The sequence below is a fragment of the Triturus cristatus genome, chromosome 11 (genome assembly GCF_964204655.1).
Source record: "Triturus cristatus chromosome 11, aTriCri1.1, whole genome shotgun sequence".
NCBI lineage: Eukaryota > Metazoa > Chordata > Amphibia > Caudata > Salamandridae > Triturus > Triturus cristatus.
In genome coordinates, this window is record NC_140594.1 from 292672163 (window position 1) to 292694531 (window position 22369).

A 22369-nucleotide genomic window follows, 5' to 3' on the forward strand; every position below is an offset into this window, starting at 1 on the left:
AATGAGGTTTATTGAGAGTTATTTGCTATGTCTTGAGTTTCTAAACCCTACCAAGTTGACCGCAAGTCTTCTCGAACACTGGAGCGCTAAGTTTCTAAAGCTATTACCTAAGCATTCTGTTGGAGTGTAATAGCATTGATCGCCCTAAGAATTAGTGGTAAATTACATCACAGGATACTAATGATAATGCCTTTATTGCTCAAGGACCCATATTTAAATACCTCATAGCCACCAGCCCTCTTCCTGTTCATGGGCTTAGGGTGAAGCCCAGTTCACTGTCTGCTCCAGGTAATGACAGCTACGAAAATGAAAGGATGCAATCCCAGAAAAACTCCATTCCCTATGACTGACGCTTTGAGAAGACTGATTCTAATGTTGTAAGCATTCATGTATAAATGTTTGAATTGTCCACTACTGATAAATAGGATTTGGACAATCCTTACACAACTTACCGAAATCTCGAGGAAATAAATGGAACACTGTCATCTCCAATGATTAAACTCCTGGGGAAACACCATCTCACTTTGGGCCCGATTCCAATGTTAGACAGACCGTAGTCCGTCCGACATCGGTCAGGAACTGTTACCGACTGACCTCCTGTCGTCGGTTACAGACCTGCAAGTAGGATCGGTCGCAATCCTATACTTAACAATGGGAGCATGCATTCCGAACAGAATGCATGCATGCATTGTTAACTGCAGAGGTGCAGTTCATCCCTGCACCCTGTGGCAGGCACCTCAAGGTGCCTGCTACCTGGTCAAGGTGCTTGCCACCGGGTGCAGGGATCAACAGGGGGGCACCATTGGTGCCCTCCTAGGCCACCACTCGGCGGCCTAGCACCCATGGGGGCCCTACTAGGGGCCCCCAAAGACAGTTCCCACTGCCTTTTTGTGCCGGAAAGACCGCCACAAAAAGGCAGTGGGAAACTGCCATCGTACTCCCTCGGCCGGAAAGAGGAAGTACTGAAGGGTTTCCGGATGGCGGACTGGCTCTCCGAGTTGGATTCCTTTCCGACCGATCCCATCAGAATGGCTTGGTCGCAAAGGAATCCGAATGGCACGTTCCGATGTGGGCAGGAGGGCTCCAACCAACTGTCGGAGCCCTTCCTGCCGACATCGGAATCAGGCCCTAGTGTATTTTGTACCCACCTTAAAATATTCACGTACCTTCGACAAGACAACCACCTGTATTGTTAGATTCCACCACTTTCTAAACCTTGAGAAATTCCAGCGATTGGAACAAGTTAGCCGTTATATGGTATTGTACGAAAAAGCAGAACAGAAATAAATTAGGATGCTAGCAAGAACCTGCTTCCTATGCAATTCTGCTTAGCCAGCATTGGCAAACCGTGTCCTCATCTAATAGACAACCTTGGTTTGCATCTTGATAAACTCTCAAATGTTCTTGTATTAGATAACATTTTCAGGCACCTAGCGGCAACAGGGTATACATTACATTTTTTATTTCTTTGAAAAAATACTAGTGTACATTCTCCTTTTGTTATGAGGCACCTTTGCCTGTCTTTGAACAACTTTTGTCTTCCTTTACTTTACAAACCTTTGCTGCCGAAATAAAGCCCCCGAAACATACATACCTTGTCAACTTGTTTTTATTTAAAGGGGTGTCACACTCTTTTCAATCACATTCACTCTCCTTGGAAAAAATCTGCTACCATGGGATTCAACTCTTTGCAAACCTCTATTACTTTTCTAAGATGGCTTATTCCCTATTTACTGAGTCCTCGGTTCACATGTATGGCAGTGTGTGTATGTGCTTTTAAGTCCTTGAGGAGGCACTTGGATACGTTAAATGATCTCTTGTTCTTTGTCATGGTTTATGCTGTGCCCTCTCACCATACTACTTGTACCTTCTCTTAGGCTCACCCATCCGTGCGCATTAAAGGGACGGAGCACACCTACAACCCCGCGTTGTGCCAGGATGAGCACTGTGGCTCCAACGCCAAGGGTCAACACATGCACTGCCCCTTCTGCCGCGTCTTTGAGGCCTACCAGGACCCAGTCATCCTGCGAGCCCACTACCGCGTCAAACATGTGGACAAGGGACTGGACTTCGCAGGTGAGTGCTGCATGAAGGGCATGTTGAGGCTTTGGGGTCAGGGCCAGGATTTTAATTGTTTAAGATGCCCCATAATTCTGCACCTCCTGGAAGTAGATCTATTTTAACGCTGCTCTTCAACATTGGAGCGAAAGCATAGATGTACTCTTGGTAGTATTCTAGGTGTGGATTATTTACTGTTCGAAATATTATTAAAATATTTCTCAAAAGTGTATATTTTTAGGTGCCCCTTCTGTAGATAGGTTAGTACTCTTGCATGCCATCAGTGTGTCTGCGGTAGAGATGGTAAGGCATCAAATGTCAGGTATCTTCAACCTATGAAACACGGGACCAGGTACAGAAAAGAAAGGAGGGGTATTTTCCAGGGTTATAAAACACTGTGAAACTGTGTTATAGAAGAAGAGAAATTATGTTCTTTCCCACAGAGAGTACCAGATATTAACAGCCACTCAGGATAGACAGGAAACCAAAATCGGGACAATTGTTCAAACCAGGCTCTCACTGCAGAAATCCATGACTACGGTTGACACCATTCTGACAGAAAAATATTGTCTATTTTATCATTTTTTAGGTTATGAAGGGCCATGGACTGGTACATGACTACAAATTTACGTAAAAGCCTCTGTATTTGATTTTAACATGGTATTTCTCCCTCAGGTTGCTTTTGCAATGACTTCACGTTACTTTTGATACTTGTAATGCATTTGAAGTAGTTGGTGTTTTTGGTTTATCCTGAGAAGGGAGACAAATACCAGCTTTTACTGATTTCCCCATTATTAGAATCCGCCTAGACGTCGCATGCGCTGTCTGTGAGATTTTTGTTTATATACAGTGGGCTTACATCCCGCCCAAAGCTTACCATTTGTTAGCTTCAGTGTCGCTCTCGTTTGCTTTACTCCTGTTTGTCACAGCATTCGGGTGTCATATTATCTTCTTGTGTTTGACCTTTCCCTGGAGCATGGACCAAGAACATGTATCCATCCAGGAGCTACTTTTTTGTGCTCAAGCATTCCATGTTAGTGCTTGTGTTTTCAGTCCGTCTCCCGTAACCCCGTCCAGGGGAACAACCTTTACAACGCAACTATTACAACGCACTACACTTACAACGCAATTTTTACAACGCAACATCCACTACAACGCATTCCATTACATCGCATGACACTACAACGCCTTTTTAAAAACTACCTTTACAACGCATTCCATTACATCGCCTACTAACTTTACAACGCATACCATTACAACGCATAATATTACATTAAAACCCCTACATTATCCAACACTTACCCTACTGTTGCACCCCCTGGAGTTAGAATAGTAATTTTTACCCCCATACTATCCAACACTTACCCTACTGTTGCACCCCCTGGAGTAAGAATAGTAATTTTTACCCCTATACTATCCAACACTTACCCTACTGTTGCACCCCCTGGAGTAAAAATAGTAATTTTTACCCCTATACTATCCAACACTTACCCTACTGTTGCACCCCCTGGAGTTAGAATAGTAATTTTTACCCCCATACTATCCAACACTTACCCTACTGTTGCACCCCCTGGAGTAAGAATAGTAATTTTTACCCCTATACTATCCAACACTTACCCTACTGTTGCACCCCCTGGAGTAAGAATAGTAATTTTTACCCCTATACTACCCAACACTTACCCTACTGTTGCACCCCCTGGAGTAAGAATAGTAATTTTTACCCCTATACTATCCAACACTTACCCTACTGTTGCACCCCCTGGAGTAAGAATAGTAATTTTTACCGCTATACTATCCAATACTTACCTTAAATGCAATATAATATTATGCGTTGTAATGGTATGCGTTGTAAAGGTAGTATGCGATGTAATGGAATGCGTTGTAAAGGTAGTTTTTAAAAATGCGTTGTAGTGTCATGCGATGTAATGGAATGCGTTGTAGTGGATGTTGCGTTGTAAAAAATGCGTTGTAAGTGCATGCGTTGTAAAAGTGTGCGTTGTAACGACATACATCCCCCCGTCCATGTAGCTTCTGTTCTCTCCCATCCGCACCCCTTCCATGTTGCTTCTTTTTGGTCCCACTCCCCTAACCTGTACTCAGTGCCTCTGCACTCTACGCAGCTCTACTCTGCGCCACTCAACTCTATGGCACTGCAGTCTATGCCACTGCACTCTACATCACAGCACATTACTCTACTCTACACCACTCTACTCTACACCAATGCACTCTACACCACTCTACTCTACACCACTCCAATCTACACCACTGCACTCTGCGCCACTCTACTTTACACCACTGCACTCTATGCCACTCTACTTTACCTTGCACCACTCTACTCTGCTCTACATCACTACACTCTACGCCACTCTGCACCATTCTACTCTACACTCTACTCTGTGCCTCTGCACTGTGCACCACAACACTCTATGCCACTCTACTCTACTCGGCACCACTCTACTCTACGCCACTGCACTCTATGCCACCCTACACAGTGCCACTACACTCTACCGCACTCTATTCTACACCACTCTACTCTAGTCCAGTGCACTCTAAGCAATTGCACTCTACTCTGCACCTCTATGTGACTGCACTTTACAACACTATACTGTACCCTACACCACTACACCACTGTACTGTACGCCACTGTACTCTACTCTGCACCACTTCTGTATGCCACTGCATTCTACCCCACAGTACTCTACTCTATATCACTGCACTCTATGCCATTCTACTCTACCCTGCAGCACTCTACTCTATCCCACTGCATTCTTCGCTACTCAATTCTGCACCAGTCTACTCTATGCCACTGCACTCTGCACCGCTCTACTCTACATCGCTGCACTCTATGCCACTGCACTCTACTTTGCACCACTTCATTCTATGCCACTCTACGCTGCACCCCCTACTCTATGCCACTGCACTCTATGCCAGTGTACTAATACTATATGCCACTCTACTCTACACCATGCCACTCTTTTCTGCACCACTCTACTCAATGCCACTGTACTCTACACCACTCCACTGCACTCTATTCCAGTCTACTCTACTCCACTCTACGCCACGCTACTCTGCCGCTCTGCTCTATGCCACTTCACTGTATGCCACTCTAGTCCACTCCACACAGTGCCACTCTACGGCACTCCACTCTACTCTACTCCACTCCACTCCACTGAACAATTGTCTACTCCACTCTATGCCACTCCACTCAACTCTAATGTATGCCACTGCACTCTATACCACTGTACTCCAAGGCACTGTACTCTACACCAGTCCATTCCACAATGTGCCACTCCACACCACTCTATTTTACACTACTCTACACTACACCACTTCATTCTAAGCCACTCTAGGCCTCTCTATGTCACTGCACACCAATCTAGGCCATGCAACTCCGCTCCACTCTACTCTACCTCACTCCACGTTGCTGACCATCATTGCTAAGAGGCATTGGCAAAGCCAGTAGCTCTTGTGTAGGCAACACCTATTGGCTTTGCCAGTGCTTTTTTTTTTTTAAACTGACATTCTAATAATAGGCCATGCAGGTAAAATGTTGTTCAGTTGGCAACCCTAGCCCCTGAATAGAGTGGGGCCTTGGCAGCTTTCGTGGTCTTTCATGTTTGGGCCATCGCAGCTCATCCTGCTCTGAAGTGGTAGCCTACTGGGGAAATGCCAGAGTGGCAGATTGCCAGTCCATCCCTGAGCGCCTGGTGTGGCCCTTTTTTCCTCCAAAGCTTGCTTCTGGAGTAACCCGCCCCCGTACACCCCTGTAGAGCGTCGGACTCGCTCGACTAAACCGCCATATAAATAAATTGCAAAGCATTGCTGAGAGCGATGACATGGGGCCGGCATTACACCATTTCCAGGGCTTGTGTTGGTCCAGCCTGGTTTCGGACAGGGTGATGCCCGAGTGTGCCCCAGAGGAGGTGCGGCGGTGGATGCCCGGGAGTGTGTGAGGCTCCAGAGCAGAGACCAGGCGGCCTTTGATTTATCGGCCTCAGTGACGCAGCAGTAAGCGGCTCCTGCCTGCGCCCCCGGGGAGGAGGCTTTCTTCCGCTCTAGGTTTATTTAATGCTGAGCTGAGAACATCTCTCTTTCTGTTTTTGTCCTTGAAGAAAGTGGGAGCGCGGCCTCCCTCCATACTGCGCATAGGATTCCTCACGCAGCCTCACCCCTCCCCGTCGGCACGTGCCGCAGGCGTGCGCAGAGACACGAGGGATGGGAGCTTTCGGGTGTATCGTGAAAGCAGGACAGGTAAAAGGAGAACATTAACCAAGAACCGAGGAGGGGCCGAGGGGAGGAATCTTCTCTCAAGATCTTATTCTAAATAAACCTTTTTCTTCACCCATACCTGTGAACCTCTTGCTAGAGGTGGGCGAGCCAACACATTAACGGGGAGAGCCGAGCCAGAGCCGAGCCATGGGTCTGGCTCGGATCATGGATCCAGTGCACAAGCCAAGCACTGAAAATGTTAGCTACGTAAGTCAGACCAAACATCACGTTAACGTATGCTCACATTTATTTCTTTAGCATTATAGCACTGCGAAGTACTTTATTAACAGAGAAATACAATACTTGCCTAAGATCACACAATTTAAGTGAAGAATCCGCGATTTATCCAGGTTTTACTTTGTACAAATCAGCCAGCAAATGGGTATTTATTTGTCTTTCCTTACGTTAAGAAGTTGTTTTTACCTCTTTGTGAACTTTTCTGCAGTTGTTTGTAGCACAAATTCGACTCCAAGCTATTGGAACACTTTCCATGAGTTACATTACACACAGTCACCATTCATTGTTTATAGGGACGGGGAGAAGAAGTGATTTCACCATCACAGGATGTTGAGCCGATGTCGAGACTTGAACTTGGCTCCCCAGTTCCAAAGTCCACAGCTCTGGCCCTAACGCCACATCCACGGTACAGGGCAGGGGGGAGGCAGGGGGGAGGCAGGTAGAAGCCACATGAACGCTTGGCTCGTTATGGGCTTGAGGTTCCAACAGGGCTTTCAGCAGTTCGCCCACCTCTACATCTTGCTTTCAAAATGTGAGCGAGGTCAGATGTTTAAGAGGGTGTTCCCATTAAGGCCAATAGGGATGAACACTTTCCTGGAAGGCAACATAGCTTTGAAAAGCAGGGGACACCATTAAAGTCTTTGAAGACGTTTTGTTTTTCCAGGTGGGTGAATAGAAGTAAAGAGCAGGTGACACCCTCCAGACCTGGGTGAGTGGACAGGTATGCACCCCCCGGCCCCATGCCTTACACCCTCATGCCTTACACCCTCATGTGTTCCAAAGCCTTGTTTCAGAACATCACTGCATCTGTGGATCTTGAGCCACATGAAAAACTTTGTAAGTTAACATGACACGTCGCGGGCTCACAGCACTGGGATTGCATCTATACCATGGCCCGCGGGCTTCAGCTTGAATCAGCATCATTTTGACTCTGGCTAAAGGCTCACTACTGGAAGTCAACACCCTTGAATCTGTGACCTTCTTCAACACCACTCTGCACTAAATCCTCCTGGGCCACCTGTTAGAGGCCACGCAGGACTTGCGCCTCTTGAGCAGTTCAGATCCCTGCTCTTAATCGTGTGCAGTGACCTTGGCTTGCAACCTTCCTCCACCGACACAAACCCAGGGTCTTCTGAGTTACTCCTGTCTCCTCTGCAACAGCCAGACTCATTCATGACGCTGGTCCGGGCTTCAGCTTCACTTCTTTTCCATGCCAAGGCTACTCCTATTGCCCTCTTATTAGTTACAGCAGGTTTACATCCTACAGACTTGAAAGTTTGCAGGTTTTGGGGCATTGAAGGATCAGGACAAATTCAAGTGGAACTTTTGAAGCCCCCGCTCCTCCTCGCCCCAACACTCACTCAAATCCTCATTATTCAGATCAGGCCCCCTTGCATCTTGAGTCATCGTCTTAGAGTGACTAAAATCGTTAAGAACATAAGGATTAATGTGGATCGCATAACAAGCAGGGAGTCCAAACTCAGCACAGTCTTTTCTGGGTTCCACGTTGCTGCATCCACTCGTACCTCTGTTTCCCAGCGGTGAGTATCCTGAACGATTCATAGCAAGCTCCCTGTACCCTGGTCTGCCCAAGACCCACTCCTCATTCACCAGAGTGCTCATGGTATAGCCTGAAGGCCTATGCTAGGCACAAACTGAGACTTCTTAAGTGCTCTCCTGGTCAAGGCTAGAGTTCATTTCCCTCTCCTGTGCACAACAGATAACTGTCTGATGGGGTCTCTTTGACTGATGCCTTAAAAACAAAAGGAGAGCCCTAGCTAATCAGCTCTGTCCTGCATCTGCGATCTCCTGTTAATGAACCTCACCTGAACTGGACACAGCGTTGTTTCATTGTCTAGGCTGCTAAATATTATAATGGATTTCCGCTTAAAATCTTACACATCCTTTACGAGAAGGTTAGATACCCACCTTGTGTGACGCAATTTCACTTCGTCATCTGAGCAGAACCCCCTGCACCCTTTCTTGGTGTAACTGGACATATAGAGTATTTGGTCCTAGTACCATTATTACTCATTTCCGAATAACCAAACCAAGGAAGTGTGGGGTGAGAAGAAGGAAGGGAGTAAAGATGAAGAAGGAATGAGGCAAGACGGAGAGCATGAAGGTGAGAGGAAGATGTGAGACAAAAGATGGGGAGGGAGCTGAATAAAGAGATCTTAGGGGTTAGGGGAGATAGAAACTTGAGGCAAGACATTGAAGGGAAAGGAAATGAGAATGCATGAGGGAAGGGAGAGAAAGGCAGTAGTTAGAGGAGGAGGTCAAAGAAAAGAAAGGAAACTAGTACATTAGTGATAGAGGAGAAAACAAAACAGTGAGTGGCGGCAAATCATCGGTAATAGTAAAGGGAGGGGTTGTGAATAGTTGAACGGAATGTGGTGCGAAGGAAAGGGTTACACTTCATATAAGAGAGTGTAAGCTAGAGATAAAGGAGAACAGAAAAGATGAGGATCTTCACAGGAAAAGGAGAGGGAAGGTACAAAATGAAGGAATGTTGAAACGGTGTTTAGTCATTGCTGGATAGAGAACTGATCGCTAATGGGAAGGAAGGACAAGAATGGAGGAGAGAAGACTAGTCAAAAAGTATGGTAGTGGTTTGGAAGAGGGACACCAGGAACGAGGCTTGAGGAAGGATGAAAGGTGATGAGTGAAAGTAAGGCAGCAAGGAAGGGAGTTCGAGGAACTGAGGGTAGAAACAAATGCACGCGGGTGCATGGCAAGAGACGAAAGCAAAAGTACACCAATCTAGGAGAAAACAGAGTGAAGGAAAAATCCGCATTTGGTGGAGGGAGTGGTAAGAAAGAGGGGGCGCGTGACAGGTTGGGGAGAAGGCGGGAAAGAGTAAAAGGTAGCTGAAAGCATAGTGAAACCAGAAGAGCGGAGAGAGGGCAAAAGGATAAAAGTCAGAGAGAGGAGGGAAAAAGAGTGAAAATGGAGAAAAGGGTGAAATAAGTGATCGGAGCTGGAGATGGGCGATGGGTGGGAGGCTAGGGTAAAATAAAAAGAGGAGCCAGATGTCATACATGGAGGGGGGTGGGCTCATTTTGACTAGGCAGTTTTATATCTTTTAATATAGAAATCAGCAGGCCTGGGTGCATTGGCTCTCATAGCGGGAGTGGCCCTACAGATGGGCGGTGGTGCCGAGTGCTGGACTCTTCGATGCTGCACAGTACACGTGCCCAGTGACCATGCGCCCAATTTCAAGCCCTCCTACTACGGTATTAAAACACCGACATCACTCTCTGGTTGTTTAAGCAGCTCGTGCCATGCCCCCTCCCTGCCCCAGCCGTCGATGGTTTCTTGCTTCCAGCCTGCTGCCGATCCTCCCCCTTCTCTCTCTCTCTCTCCTGGGCATTGCCCCCTCTGCAGCAGCTCTTCATTATTTAGAGATAGTTCGCTGCTGCCGTTTATGCAGCACTGCAGCAGTCTCAGCCCCTGTGCTGCGCGAGCCAGGAATCCTCTGCAGCTTCTTGAGTCATGCCGCGTCAGCACAGCGCGCGCACTGATCAATAATGCAATTATTATAATCCTCGTGCCCTGCTGCAGGATCCTTCTTCAGGCAGTCAGCACTGAGCATGCATTATTACACGCAGAGGCAGGCGGGGGCTCTGAAAACGGGCCCTGCGCTCTATAAACGGAGCTCTCTGGGGAGGATGAAGGGGTTTCCATTGCAAAGATACACATGCAGATGACTCCCCGTCCCACGCAGCCCCTCCCCTCAGCAACCTTCCCTTCCGCATTCATTGGTCCCAAGTCTGTGCGTCTGGTGCCACATGCCTAGCTCTCTTACTGTCAGGCGCTTTTCCGTCTGTATGTCTGCTTCCGGTTAAAATTATGATGGCACATGTCATTTATTAGATATGATATCATGTAAAGCTTTCATTCTCTCCCCTGCCCACCCTGTGTGCGGTAGTGCAAGCCTTGTGATGGAGCATGTGAAGTATGACATGAGGGACAGAGTTTGCCCTGTTACTTTCTTCACTGTCAGTGTTCACCATTCCTATTCTGATATTTCCCGCCTTGTGATAGCTCAAACTTTTAAGATACATGGCACAGTGTTCGCCACTTCTCGAAACAAGAGGAACCAGGAGCTTTCTAACAAGGTCCCGCACACGTACTCCCTAAAAGTAAACTTGTGTAATAGACGGGTGTGCAGTTCCTAAGTGTGGGTGGGAGTGTTCAGGTCTGTGAAGAAGTGCCCTCACACACCCGAAGGATGTCATGCTTCATCATTGGGCCTGCTCCTCGTCAGGCCAGCGCTGCAGTGCCCGACGGGCACCCGCGAAGGGGGTCTTTATCGGAGAGTTTTGTTGATGAAGCCGTTCTGTGGATGTGGGCGTGTCGATCTTATGCGCCACACAGGCCCTTTAGGACCATTGTATCCAGTTAGGGCTTCCCGCTTTTATTTAAGTTAGTACACCCTAGGAATAACATTTAGACAATAGGGTTGCCCTAGACCTATTTTAAACACCACCTCGCACTCACTACACTACCTAGTCCACAAACCCATATGCACCCCACAGCTCCATCAACAAAAGATCTTTGCTAAAGAGCCCCTGCGCAGGTGCACGTCGGCATTACAGCGCCGGCCCGACGAGGAGCAGGCCCAATGATGAAGCATGACTTCCTTCAGGGTGTGTGAGGGCACTTCTTCACAGACCTGAACACTCCCACCCACACTTAGGAACTGCACACCAGTCTTTACACAGGGTTCTTCACCCCATCCCCGGTCTGTGCCTGACAAACCCTCTCTCTCTGTCTCCCACTCTAAATTCCTCTAGTTTTATCAACAGGCACTATTTGGGGATGTCACAGTGTGGCCACACTGATAACTCGAGTGGGGCCTTCTGTCTGACACTGGGCTGTCAGATAGAGCCTTGTATAGTGTTTGATTGAAACGTTCTGGGAGGCCTCAATGTAACTTTCGAGAATGACTCCAAGTGACGGTACTTTCTTCTATTTTTGTACGTGAATAGCGGCAACTCCAAAATGTGTAATTTATTTTGGGTATGAGGTTATAGAGAAGCTGGTACCATCCTGCCGATTAATTTGCAGCTGACTACACCCCTCTGACTCCTCCAGCGTTAAATAAAATAAGAAAACGTCAAAGGAGTGCAATAGGGGCTATGGAAATGGAGTGAGACAGGGCCTGGGTGGAGCACCCCTTCATGAAAAAAAAAAATAGCAAAAGAAGATTTGCTAAAAGTCCATAGTACTCGGTTTAATGTCGCGCTATATAGATCTACAAACTTGACTTAACAACTAACTTAACTATGCTGTTCAACACATTAAAGCCAGACTTGTTGACTTTGCCAATGCTTGGAAAAAAGTAGCAAAAAAAACTTTCTTAAGTTTAAAATGAGTATAGGAGATAAAGAACTGAATAGGACTGTTGCCAAAATCAATTTTTTTAATTCAACTCTGTTTAAGTTCAATTGAGTTTCGTTTTCAGATATAAAATAGTCCCTTGTGCATTGCACATGAGGCAGAAGTATCCACCAAAAAGCCAACATCAAGAGGTGATTGTGGAATACTCCACTGCAGCCAAAGCCCACTTTGTGTATTTAAAGGCCTGGTATCAATAGGCCTGCAGGCAGCTGCACTGTCAAGACCTAAAAAGGTAGGCCGCAGCACAGACACAGGACACAGCCAAACAATGCGTGCTGGAGAACTCTCGCCAGTGAAAAAAAAGTCCTACAGCTTAATTTTTTAAAGACTTTTTTGTCTTTAATTCAGACAATTTTTAGTGAAGTAAAAAATAACTATCTTCTATCTCACAGTAAAAAGAATGTGGATTCTGGTCTTTTTTCTGATCGAGTCTGGTGACTACCCTTTGTGATGCTAGGGGATACGTTACTGAGATGATTATCATCTGTGGAGACAAGGGAGGTTCCCTCCACAAGGAATCCCCAGCCAAATGCCACAGCAGAGATTGCCAGTGCAAGGCTGGGCTCAACTCTTCAGAGGTGATTGTTAATTCGGTGCTTTTAAGTAGAGTAGAAGAAGGGCTCAGAGAGAGAGAACGATGACATCTTCCTAAAAGCATTCTCCAAAGCCATCTTGAAATCACAGGATATGTGGCATGGCATTGGCTGGTTCTACCTCAGATTATTGTGGGATGTCCCGATGGTCACACTTCTGTAAAAGCAGAAGGGTGAGATATTCTGGCAAATGTTGCATTGGTCAGGGAGCTAGAAAAACTCTATCCGCCTCCTAACCCAAAAACCCCTACAATGGCAAGCCGTGAAGTAGCACCTCAAATTTCCCTGCGGTCTGACCATTCCCTGGACACAATAATTTGCCCTTAGTTTGGGTAAGGCTCAGTAGAATCCCTCCAGGACCTAATGATCCTATCTACAGATGTGGGGCTAGAAACATTATCCTAGAAAGATAGATGATGCATGAAAGCCCATGCTGTGTTTGGCAATCGCTCTGGGACTTGCTTGGGCACTGCCAGTTTATGCCTGCTTTAAAGAGCCCAGGGCATCTCCGGTTCTGAGCACAAACCCCTCCAACCTCTCACTTTTTACACAAAGGAGCACAAGGTCTAAAAAGATTCTTGAAGTGCATTTTCATAATTGCAGAACCACAATGATAGGGTACTGCATAACATAGTACCCAAGTTAGATGTCAGAATTGGAGCTTTCTCTACCCAAGGGTCTAGGTTTCCACATTTAAAAGTGATAAGTAAAGCTCTCTCTATCTCAGTGCTCTAGATTGTCTTCAGATATCACTTTCAGTGCTTTCCTACCAAGGCTATGCACCTTGAATGTCAAACCCACAATATCGATGGGGCAGAATATTGAGGGCAAAGTATTGAGAAAAAAAATATCGACAGGTAATTCTAGATTTCTTTATACATAACACCATATTTATGTACCTATGTGGTGAGTTTATCTTAAAGATACATAGATGTCGAGTTAGGAATAGTAAATGTATACTTTCCTATATGCACTTTCCTTTCGATATTCTGTCCTCGATATTCTTGTATCACAATATTGTTAGTTTCAATATTCAGTAGTCAAACCCTACCAAGGGTTTCAAGTCCCTAGCTGTACATGCCGTACTTGAGCCTTCTGCTCAGTGAGCCATGCCTCCTGCTTTTGTCACCTTCAAAAATCGCCCTACCCCAGGGTTCATGTCTGAGTTAGATATCCAACTCCCCAAGATTCAAGATCACAGGCCAGATGTTGGGGTGAAGCTGGTTCTTGTTCTAATGGGCCATGGTTGAATTAACCATGGCCTGTTAGAACAAGAACCAGCTTTTGTGTTTCAGTGCCCTGCAGGTACAGGTTAAAAATAGGACAGAGATCCCGCTTAGTACACACCCAGTCCTGGTACAAGAGAGCCTGGGTAGAACAGAGGCGGTCAAAAACAGGGCAGTTCATAGCCAATTCTGGGACAAGAATACATGTCAGTGCTGTCTGAGCCCTGGTGCCGGTCAGCCGTCCGATAGAGACCAGCCATGGGATAGGAGAGCCTTGTCAGAACAGAGCAAGTCATGGTATGAGAGAGCCTTGTCAAAGGAGAACAAGTAACAGGACAACCCTAGTAAAGGAAACCCTAAATAATCCTACCCCTGGGACCTCAGGTCAAGGACAATACCACAGCATGGTGTAAATGCAGGTCCATTGCAAGGGAGCATGGACAGTACAGAGCAAGCAGCAGCAACAGCACAAAAGAACCTGGTCTATTCAGAGCTAGTGAAGGGTATATCCTGGTAACATTACAAACATATTAGTATTAACCTTAGAATGACAGGTCTACATAAACACTAACATTTGTACTGGAGAGTCTGGTCCCAGGCCAATCTTGGTGTAACAGAGCTATGCCAGATGCAACACTAGTCATGGCTCAAGGAATCTTGTCTATAAAGACCCATTCTTGGAACCACAGAACCACCAAAATACCGAGAAGGTACAGCAAAGCCTCGTCAGTGCAGGGACAGCACTTATAAAGCAGAGACCTGTGGGATGAACCAGTCCTGGCATCACAGAGCCTGGTCTTTATAGAGACAGCTCTTGGAGAGTGCATTCTGTACAGAGTCGGCTATAGTACACCAGAACCTTGCTGGTACAAAGCTAGTCCTGGTAGTGGACAGTCCGTTTAGTCTCCTAATTGTTTCATATCACCTTCATTTTTCGTCAGTCGCTTTCTCCCCTATGCCTCTTTTCTTTTACTTGTGTCTTTATGTGTAATCATTGTTGAAGATAGTTGCAAAACGTACACATTTGCAGAGACAGTGCAAAAGCCCCTCTTTTTCCAGATCCATGTTTACTGGTCTGTTATGCCAGAAGGGCAAGAATTTCATAAGTTGTTCAGTTATGGATACAAAGACGATTTTAATAGTGGCGTTGTTTAAACGAATGGCTTGGGTACATAGGTTGTCGCGAGTTATGTCAGGCTCTAAGGCAATGGTGAGGGTTTTCATCAACTCTTTCCTGAAACAACTCAGAAAGATTAAACCCTGTTAAAAGAAGTATTGCATTCATGGCAGTGTTCAGATTTAGTGAAGCGATGTAGAAAAGCTTTATAATTAACTGAATCACTCTCTTTCCTATGATGGCTGTGGCTGAGAAGAAGGCTGCTCTCAAGAGTGGTGAGAGCTAGCATAAAGATAAGATAATTTAATAGCATTTCAAAAAGAAAAGGTGCACTAATAGGTGTATTAAGCTCAATATCACAAACATGTATTTGTTGCAATAGACAGAACAAGCATTGGCAATGATAATCCAACCCATTTACTTTTACGTACAAGTAAGACTAATTGGTATTGCCAATGTTTGTTTAAAGTAGTTTTCAGTGTCTGCCAAGATAGACGTTGTATCTTCCACTCTTTTGCTCTTTGTTTTCCAGCGATCACTAGGCGGCACAGACATGTAGCAAACTGGTGCTGTTTAAGTGTGACTCTGTTTTCTTCAATACCATGCTGCATTCTGAGCAGTGTGAATGACAAATCTACCAACAGTAAAACCAAAAAGATCCTGGGAGCGAGTTCAAACCCAGAAAGAGGGGGGAAACAACAAATAAGTGCAAGGCAACTGAGATTGACACGAAAGCCAACCAGTCTTTACCAGTGATTGGCTATGTGGAGTGTTGTATACAATGCTATCTCCGATGGACAGCTAGGTTTCTGTGGCGGGCCGCAAAAAAGAATGGAGATGTTTGACATAGTTCTGCAAAGTCAGTCCGAGACATAGTAGCAGAAAACTATAAAACTGCAACAAGAAACAAATGACTTTATAAAAAAAACAGAAGTTCAGAATAGTTTAATCTGTTGTGAAAAATGTTCACATTGAAAGAATTAATCTCTCCTGACATAAGAAGTTGAGAAACGGGAAAAAGTAAAGGAACAAAAGAAAAAGCCCACATTGTGTAGCATTTAGACAACTAACAAACTATATTTACATTGCTTTCAATGAGTGAGGTCAAGTTAGTTCTCTGCATATCACCAGGGACTGGGAGCTATTGTGGTTAAAGTTACTTGTGGAGAGGACTGTGCCCCTGCTCCAAATCCTACACTTGTGTGCCCAACATAGCTTCAAGTCTTATACATGGCTAAGCATTGTCACCTCAATGCACATCCATAGCAAGATGCACACCCACTAGACTCAACTCCTAGCATCTTTCCTTGTGCACTCCAGGCCAAGCAAATTCCCCCAGCACCCTAACTCACACTCCCCTTCCTGCTCTCTGTATTATGTTATTTGTTCTTCAGTAAAATCTCTGTTGCAGGCTTGTTTTATACAAATCCATTACATATATGCATACAAGGGTTTACCACCTAACAGGACCTCCACTGCCACCTAGAAAATGTCAACTTGAGTACACCACATGGTTCTACATGGTCCACATTTAGGAAGGCTCGGACTGCAGTTTACCTTACTATATGCAAGTTTAGATACAGGTATCAGTAACTTGCATATATACAAAATCCCACTGAGGGCTACTTCTTAAAGCAAGCTCAACTCTTTCTCTGATATGGATTCTATCTAATTGCTGGTGGACTACAGACACACACTCAGGGCAGTCTGTAACACACACTCCAGCTCCCAAGGAGGCCACTGATGCATGTTTACATGTCACCTAGCAAATACCTCACACCTGCACACACACACACACACACATGTGTACAACTTTGCATCAAAGCCACTCAATCTCGGATCAGGACAGTAGCAATGGGTCTTCTTGGGGGCGTGGCTTTGCAGCCGACGGGCATGGACGCGTGAGCGACGAGCTCCGCATCCAGCCCAGCAACTGATCCTGAATTGAGTGTCCCCCCGGCGGTTAGACGCTCCCGGAGGGCTCCCCCTGCCACCTCGGGACCCCTGGAGCAGTCCGACGAGGTGGAACACAGTGCAGTGGGCGAACGCGGCGCAGGAGAAGCGGCGGAGGCGGGCGGCCGCCGGCCATCTTGGGCGGCCTTCGAGAGGACGGGAAGCAGCGGCCCACAGTGCTGGAGAAGCGGGCCGGAAGGGAGGCTGCATCGGCCGTGGGCGCCGGAAGTGCTGGCCTGACCCGGTTGGTCGGAGAGTGACTGCGGGGACCGCCCTCCGAACGGAGCCCGGGGCTGGGATGCCAGCCATAAAGTGACCTAACAGCGGTGGCAGAGCTGCAGGGCAGCGGCGACACGGCGGACGGCACTAGGATTGTGCTGGCAAAGGAGGGCCTGGAACTGGAGCACCCGCCGTGAGACGCCACGTGTTTGGTGGGACAACGTGGTGGGTGCAGCGACCCCTTGGAGGTGGTGGCTTAACTGGCCGCAGGCAGCGGACGGGCGGTCATGGCTTCTGAGTGGCGCGGCAGTCCCGCCGGTCCTCGGAGGACAGTGGAGAGGGCCGGACAAAGCCCTGGACACGGCAGATCTAGCGACGGCTGGTGGGCCCCCTCGTCAAGGAGCCCGGTGAGAGGCAGGAGAGCGCTGGTTCCCTGGGGAACCGAAGGTACGGCGGAGCGGGCCCCTGAGGCTGACGAGGGGCTGCACTGCTCACGGGGCTGGTGAGCGGGCCTGGAGGCCGTTTGGGGAGGACCTCTCGGACGCACCGCCTGGCCGGGAGAATGGGTAAGCCGCGACTCAAGCCGGGAGGGCATGCGGTGGAGTCGGCGGGGGACCCTATTGATGGCGGCAAGAGTGGCACTGGCGCCGACTCTGCGGCGGGCCTACAGCAGCGACAGCTCGACCAGATCTTACAGGCCATTGCGGACACAAAAACGGCGCTACAGACTGATATCGCCCAGGTATCCTCGGACCTGGGGCTGCTCCGGGCGGATCACAGGAAGTTGGTAGACAGGGTCAAGACCACGGAGGACAGGATGGACCTGGTGGAGCCAGCGCAGAAGGTATTGGAGGATCAGACAGCGGATCTCCTACGGCGGGTGGTGACTCTGGAAAAAAGGGCCGAGGATGCTGAAGGGCGCAACCGCCGTAACAACATTCGCGTAGTTGGGCTGCCGGAAAAGATCGAAGGGGAAGATATGCTGAACTACCTGGAGACCTGGCTGCAAGAGGTGGTGGCGTCCGAGGGACTTACGCGGTTCTTTACTCTGGAGAGAGCGCATAGGGTTCCGGCCCGCCCCCCGGACCCGGGCAGGCCGCCCCGGCCGGTGGTGGCCCATCTGTTGCACTACAAGGACCGGGATATTATCCTTCAGAGGGCCAGAACTTCAGGACCCTACCAGGTGGAGAATGCTCGGGTCTCTATTTACCCGGATTACCCTATGGAGGTTCAGCGCAGACGCACCTCATTCCTGGCGGTGAAGAGGGCACTGCGGGACGAGGGGCTGCAATACTCTTTGTTGTTCCCGGCCCGTCTCCGAGTGGTGATGGCTGGGGCGGCTTTCTTCTTCACTGACCCTGCGGCAGCCTGGAGTTGGCTGGAGTCGGCTAGACCCCGAGCGGAGGCACATGCTGCTGGAGAGGGGCCGCGGGGTACCCCGACGAAGGCACGTCGCAACAGACGCAACAGGGTGAGGTCGGCGGGGGCCCGATCTCCGGGTGCGTCCCAGACGGCGCTGGAGAGGAGAGCCGCGCTGCGGGCGGTCTCGGTGATTTCCGGAGCCACGGCCTCCCAGCCCAGCGAGGATTCGGGCTCTAAGAAGGGCACGGAGGACTCCCATTCGGATGGCGCTAACAACGAAGAGGTGGTGCTGCCAGACGTTACCCCGGGGACGGCGGATGGAATGTTGGACGCTTGAAGGTTTGGGGAGTGCTCGGGCTCTGAACTAAGGGACTTGGGCAGGGAGGTCTGGGTACATGTGGAGAGGGACGCTGATTCGGGTCTGCTGGGGCTTCAGGAGGGCCGGATACCAGGTGATGCACATGGGTGGAAGGTCTGGAGATTCATGGGGACCCCGGGGGAGGGGGTGGGGGAGCTTGCGGGGGGTGGACCGCTGGGGGGGAAGGACATTGACGGAACTGGGCATGGATGCTTTGGGAAAGATCACCGTCAAACCCGTCAGGCGTAGAGTCACCACCTCAACCTCACGGACATAGTGAGACTCTGGTGGCTACCAGAGTATTTGGTTTCGGTTTGGGGGAATATTTGGATGGGTGACTGCGGTTTAGAGCCTGTTCTGGGGAGGGGTGGGGAATCGGGGAGTTGGGATGTTTTAGGGTTTCAGGGGGTTGTCAGTGTGCCTCGGAGGGGTAGGAAGGGATGGTTGGTTCGACGATGGGATGGGGACCCCCCCTGAATTGAGAATTGTGACTTGGAATGTGAGAGGGCTCACCTCTATGGTGAAGAGACATAAAATCCATGCCTACTTAGTGCGGAGGGGGGTTCAGGTAGCCTTCCTTCAGGAGACCCACTTAGATAGAGAGGAGGGGAAGGCATTGCAGCGGCGCTGGCGGGGTCAAGTATACTACACCACCTTTTCGAGGTTTGCCCGGGGGGCTCTGATCTGGGTGAGAGCGGGTGTCCCTTTCCAACCCCTGATGACATTGGTAGACCCAGAGGGCAGGTTTGTAGCAGTGCAGGGGCGGCTGGATGGGAGGGACTTGAGCATGTGTAGCGTATATGCTCCTAATATGGACCAAGCGGCGTTTTTCTCCAGGCTATCGGGGCAGTTGGCGGCGTATTTGACGGGGCCGGTGGTACTGGGAGGGGACTTTAATTCAGTGACGGATGTGGAGTTGGATAGGTCCCACCCCCCCCTGGCGCAGTCGGCGGTGCGTCGGGTGGCCAATATTCGACGTAGCTGGCAGGACACCTGGGGTCTGGTAGACACCTGGCGTACTCATCACCCGCTGGACAGGGATTACTCATTTTATTCTCCCCCCCATGAGCTGTATGTCAGATTGGATGGTATACTGTGTTCTCCGGACGTCCATTCGATGATGCGCCATAGTGAATATCTAGCGAAAACTCTCTCGGACCATAACCCCTGTATGGGGATGTTGCAGTGGTCCAGGCAGCGGCAGGTTATTCCTACGTGGCGTCTTAACCCTCTGCTCCTGGAGGACCCGGTCTTCCGGGCTGAGGTTAGTGACTGCTTAACACAATATTTCGAGCGAAACGCAGGCACGACGGCAAGCCGGGCGACGGAATGGGACGCGCTCAAGGCGGTTGTTCGGGGGGTTTGTATCTCGTCCACAGCCGGAGTGAGGAAGTCGCTATTGAAGGAGGTGGATGAGGCGGAGGCACTGCTGCGGACGGTGGAAAGGGCACATCAGTCGGGAAGCGGCGAGTTGGCTGCGGTTGCTGAGGCGCGTGAGGGTGTGGCGGCGCAGGTGGAGAGGCTCCGCTGCTTTGACCATAAAAGCTACTTAATGCGCGCGCACGCGGAGCGTGATAAGGTGGGATCCCTTTTGGCTTGGTTGGCGAACCCGGCGGCCCGGGGGGAACCGATACTTGCCCTGGCTGACGAGGGGGGTACCCCGGTTTATTCCCAGAAGGGGATAAATCAGCAGTTCGCCGGATACTACGCTGGGCTATACGATAGCACCATGGATGGGGAGCCTGAGGGCCTGGCGGACTTCTTGCTGGAGGCCCGCCTACCTCGCCTGGACCCGGAGGTTGGGAAAGAACTTGGCGGGGCCATATCGCTGGGCGAAATTCGGGCGGCGATTAGACACATGGCACGTCGGAAAACCCCGGGGGCAGACGGGTTGCCTGTCGAGTTCTATGCGACGTTTCCGGATCTCTTGGCCCCGCAGCTGCAGGCCCTCTACAGCGAAGCCTGGCGACGTGGGTGCTTGCCCGCCACTGCTCGGGAGGCGATTGTGATACCCTTATTAAAGCCTGGAGGGAGGGCCGATGCGCGCACGGCGTATCGGCCGCTCTCCATGTTGACGGTGGACTATAAGATATTGAGTAGGATACTGGCGTCGCGCCTCTTGGGCCATATGGCCGCCTTAGTCCACCCGGATCAGGCGGGCTTTATTCCTCGACGCAGCACCGCCACTTCCGTGAGAAGGTTACTGCGAGTGATGGAGCTGGACCGGGAGGTCTTCCCGGAGGCCTGCACGCTGTCGGTCGACATAGAAAAGGCCTTCGATAGTGTGGAATGGCCGTATTTGTATCGGGTGTTGCGGGAGTTCGGCTTGGGGGAGGACTTTGTGCGCTGGACCGCGCTGCTTTATAGCGAGGCCACGGCCCGGGTGAAGACCGGGGTCACTATATCGGACTCCTACCAGGTCCGGAGGGGGACGAGACAGGGGTGTTCCCTCTCCCCCCTATTGTTCGCGCTGGCCATTGAACCATTGGCGGCTCGTGCCCGACGGGGGGGTGCGTATGTAGGGGTCACCTTGCGGGAGGATACGCATTATATCTCCCTCTACGCGGACGATCTACTGATGTTCTTGGAGGACGCGGCGGGTGCACTGGAGGGAGCGGTGGCCCTTTTGGAGGTGTTTGGTCGGCTGTCTGGGCTTAAGGTCAACTGGCGTAAAACGTGTTTGTTCCCGCTGTCGCGGGACAGCCCCCGCAGGAGCTGGGCCCTATCCGCTGGGAAGGCAGCTGCCTCCATTATCTGGGGGTTAACATCTACCATGCCCAGGCTGATTTGCTGGAAGGGAATGTGGGTAGAGCGCTTCGAGGCCTAAGGAGCAGTATGGGATTTTGGAAAACGCTACCGCTCTCGTGTGCTGGGAGGGTGGCGCTGCTGAAAATGGTGGCGCTGCCGCGGCTTCTTTATTATTTTCGCACCCTTCCAATATGGATCCCGGCTTCATTTTTTGCGAGGCTGCGGGTACTCGCCACGAGCTTCATTTGGGGTTCGGGAAGACGTCGAGTGGCGCTGACCACCTTGCGGCGGCCGCGGGCGGAGGGGGGCTTGGCGGCCCCGGATTTCGAATGGTACTATCTGGCGGCCCAGCTCCAGTGGCTCACGCAGGCGGTGGCCAGGGAGTGCAGGGGCCCGGAAGGCCCTCAGGGCAGACTAATCCCGCGCCACGTGCTGGCCTTTATAGTCCTTCACCAGAGGCTGGACCTAGCCCAACTCACCATGGAGGAACGTACCCTCCGGTTATGCTGGAACAGATGTCAGAGAAAGGCCGCCATAGTTCACCCCTATGCCCCGGAGATCCCCCTGGGGATGTGTACGGCGTTCCCACATGGAGGCGATTGGTCGGGATTAGCGGTCTGGGAGGAGTTGGGGGTGCAGATGGTGGGGGACTTATTTCGAGAGGGAGCACTGCTGCCTTTTCAAGACTTGCAGGAGTCTTATGGGCTTCCGCGGGGAGACTTCCTGCTTCATGCGGCCTTGGTGGCGAGCCTCCAGAGGCATTGGAACGTGGGGTTGTCGGAGCCCCCGACTGCCGCGGGTTGCCAATACGTGGTGATGGCGG

General features: G+C 49.8%; 1 protein-coding gene across 1 annotated transcript in view; it reads left to right on the forward strand.

Annotated features, from left to right (window-relative positions):
• The window catches only part of LOC146784075 (uncharacterized), a 198520-nt gene that overhangs the window by 40925 nt on the left and 135226 nt on the right, over positions 1 to 22369 (forward strand). The window contains exon 2 of the mRNA XM_085633889.1: positions 1878 to 2076. Within this exon, the coding sequence (XP_085490015.1) occupies positions 1878 to 2076 (199 nt within the window). The remainder of the gene's footprint in view (positions 1 to 1877; positions 2077 to 22369) is intronic.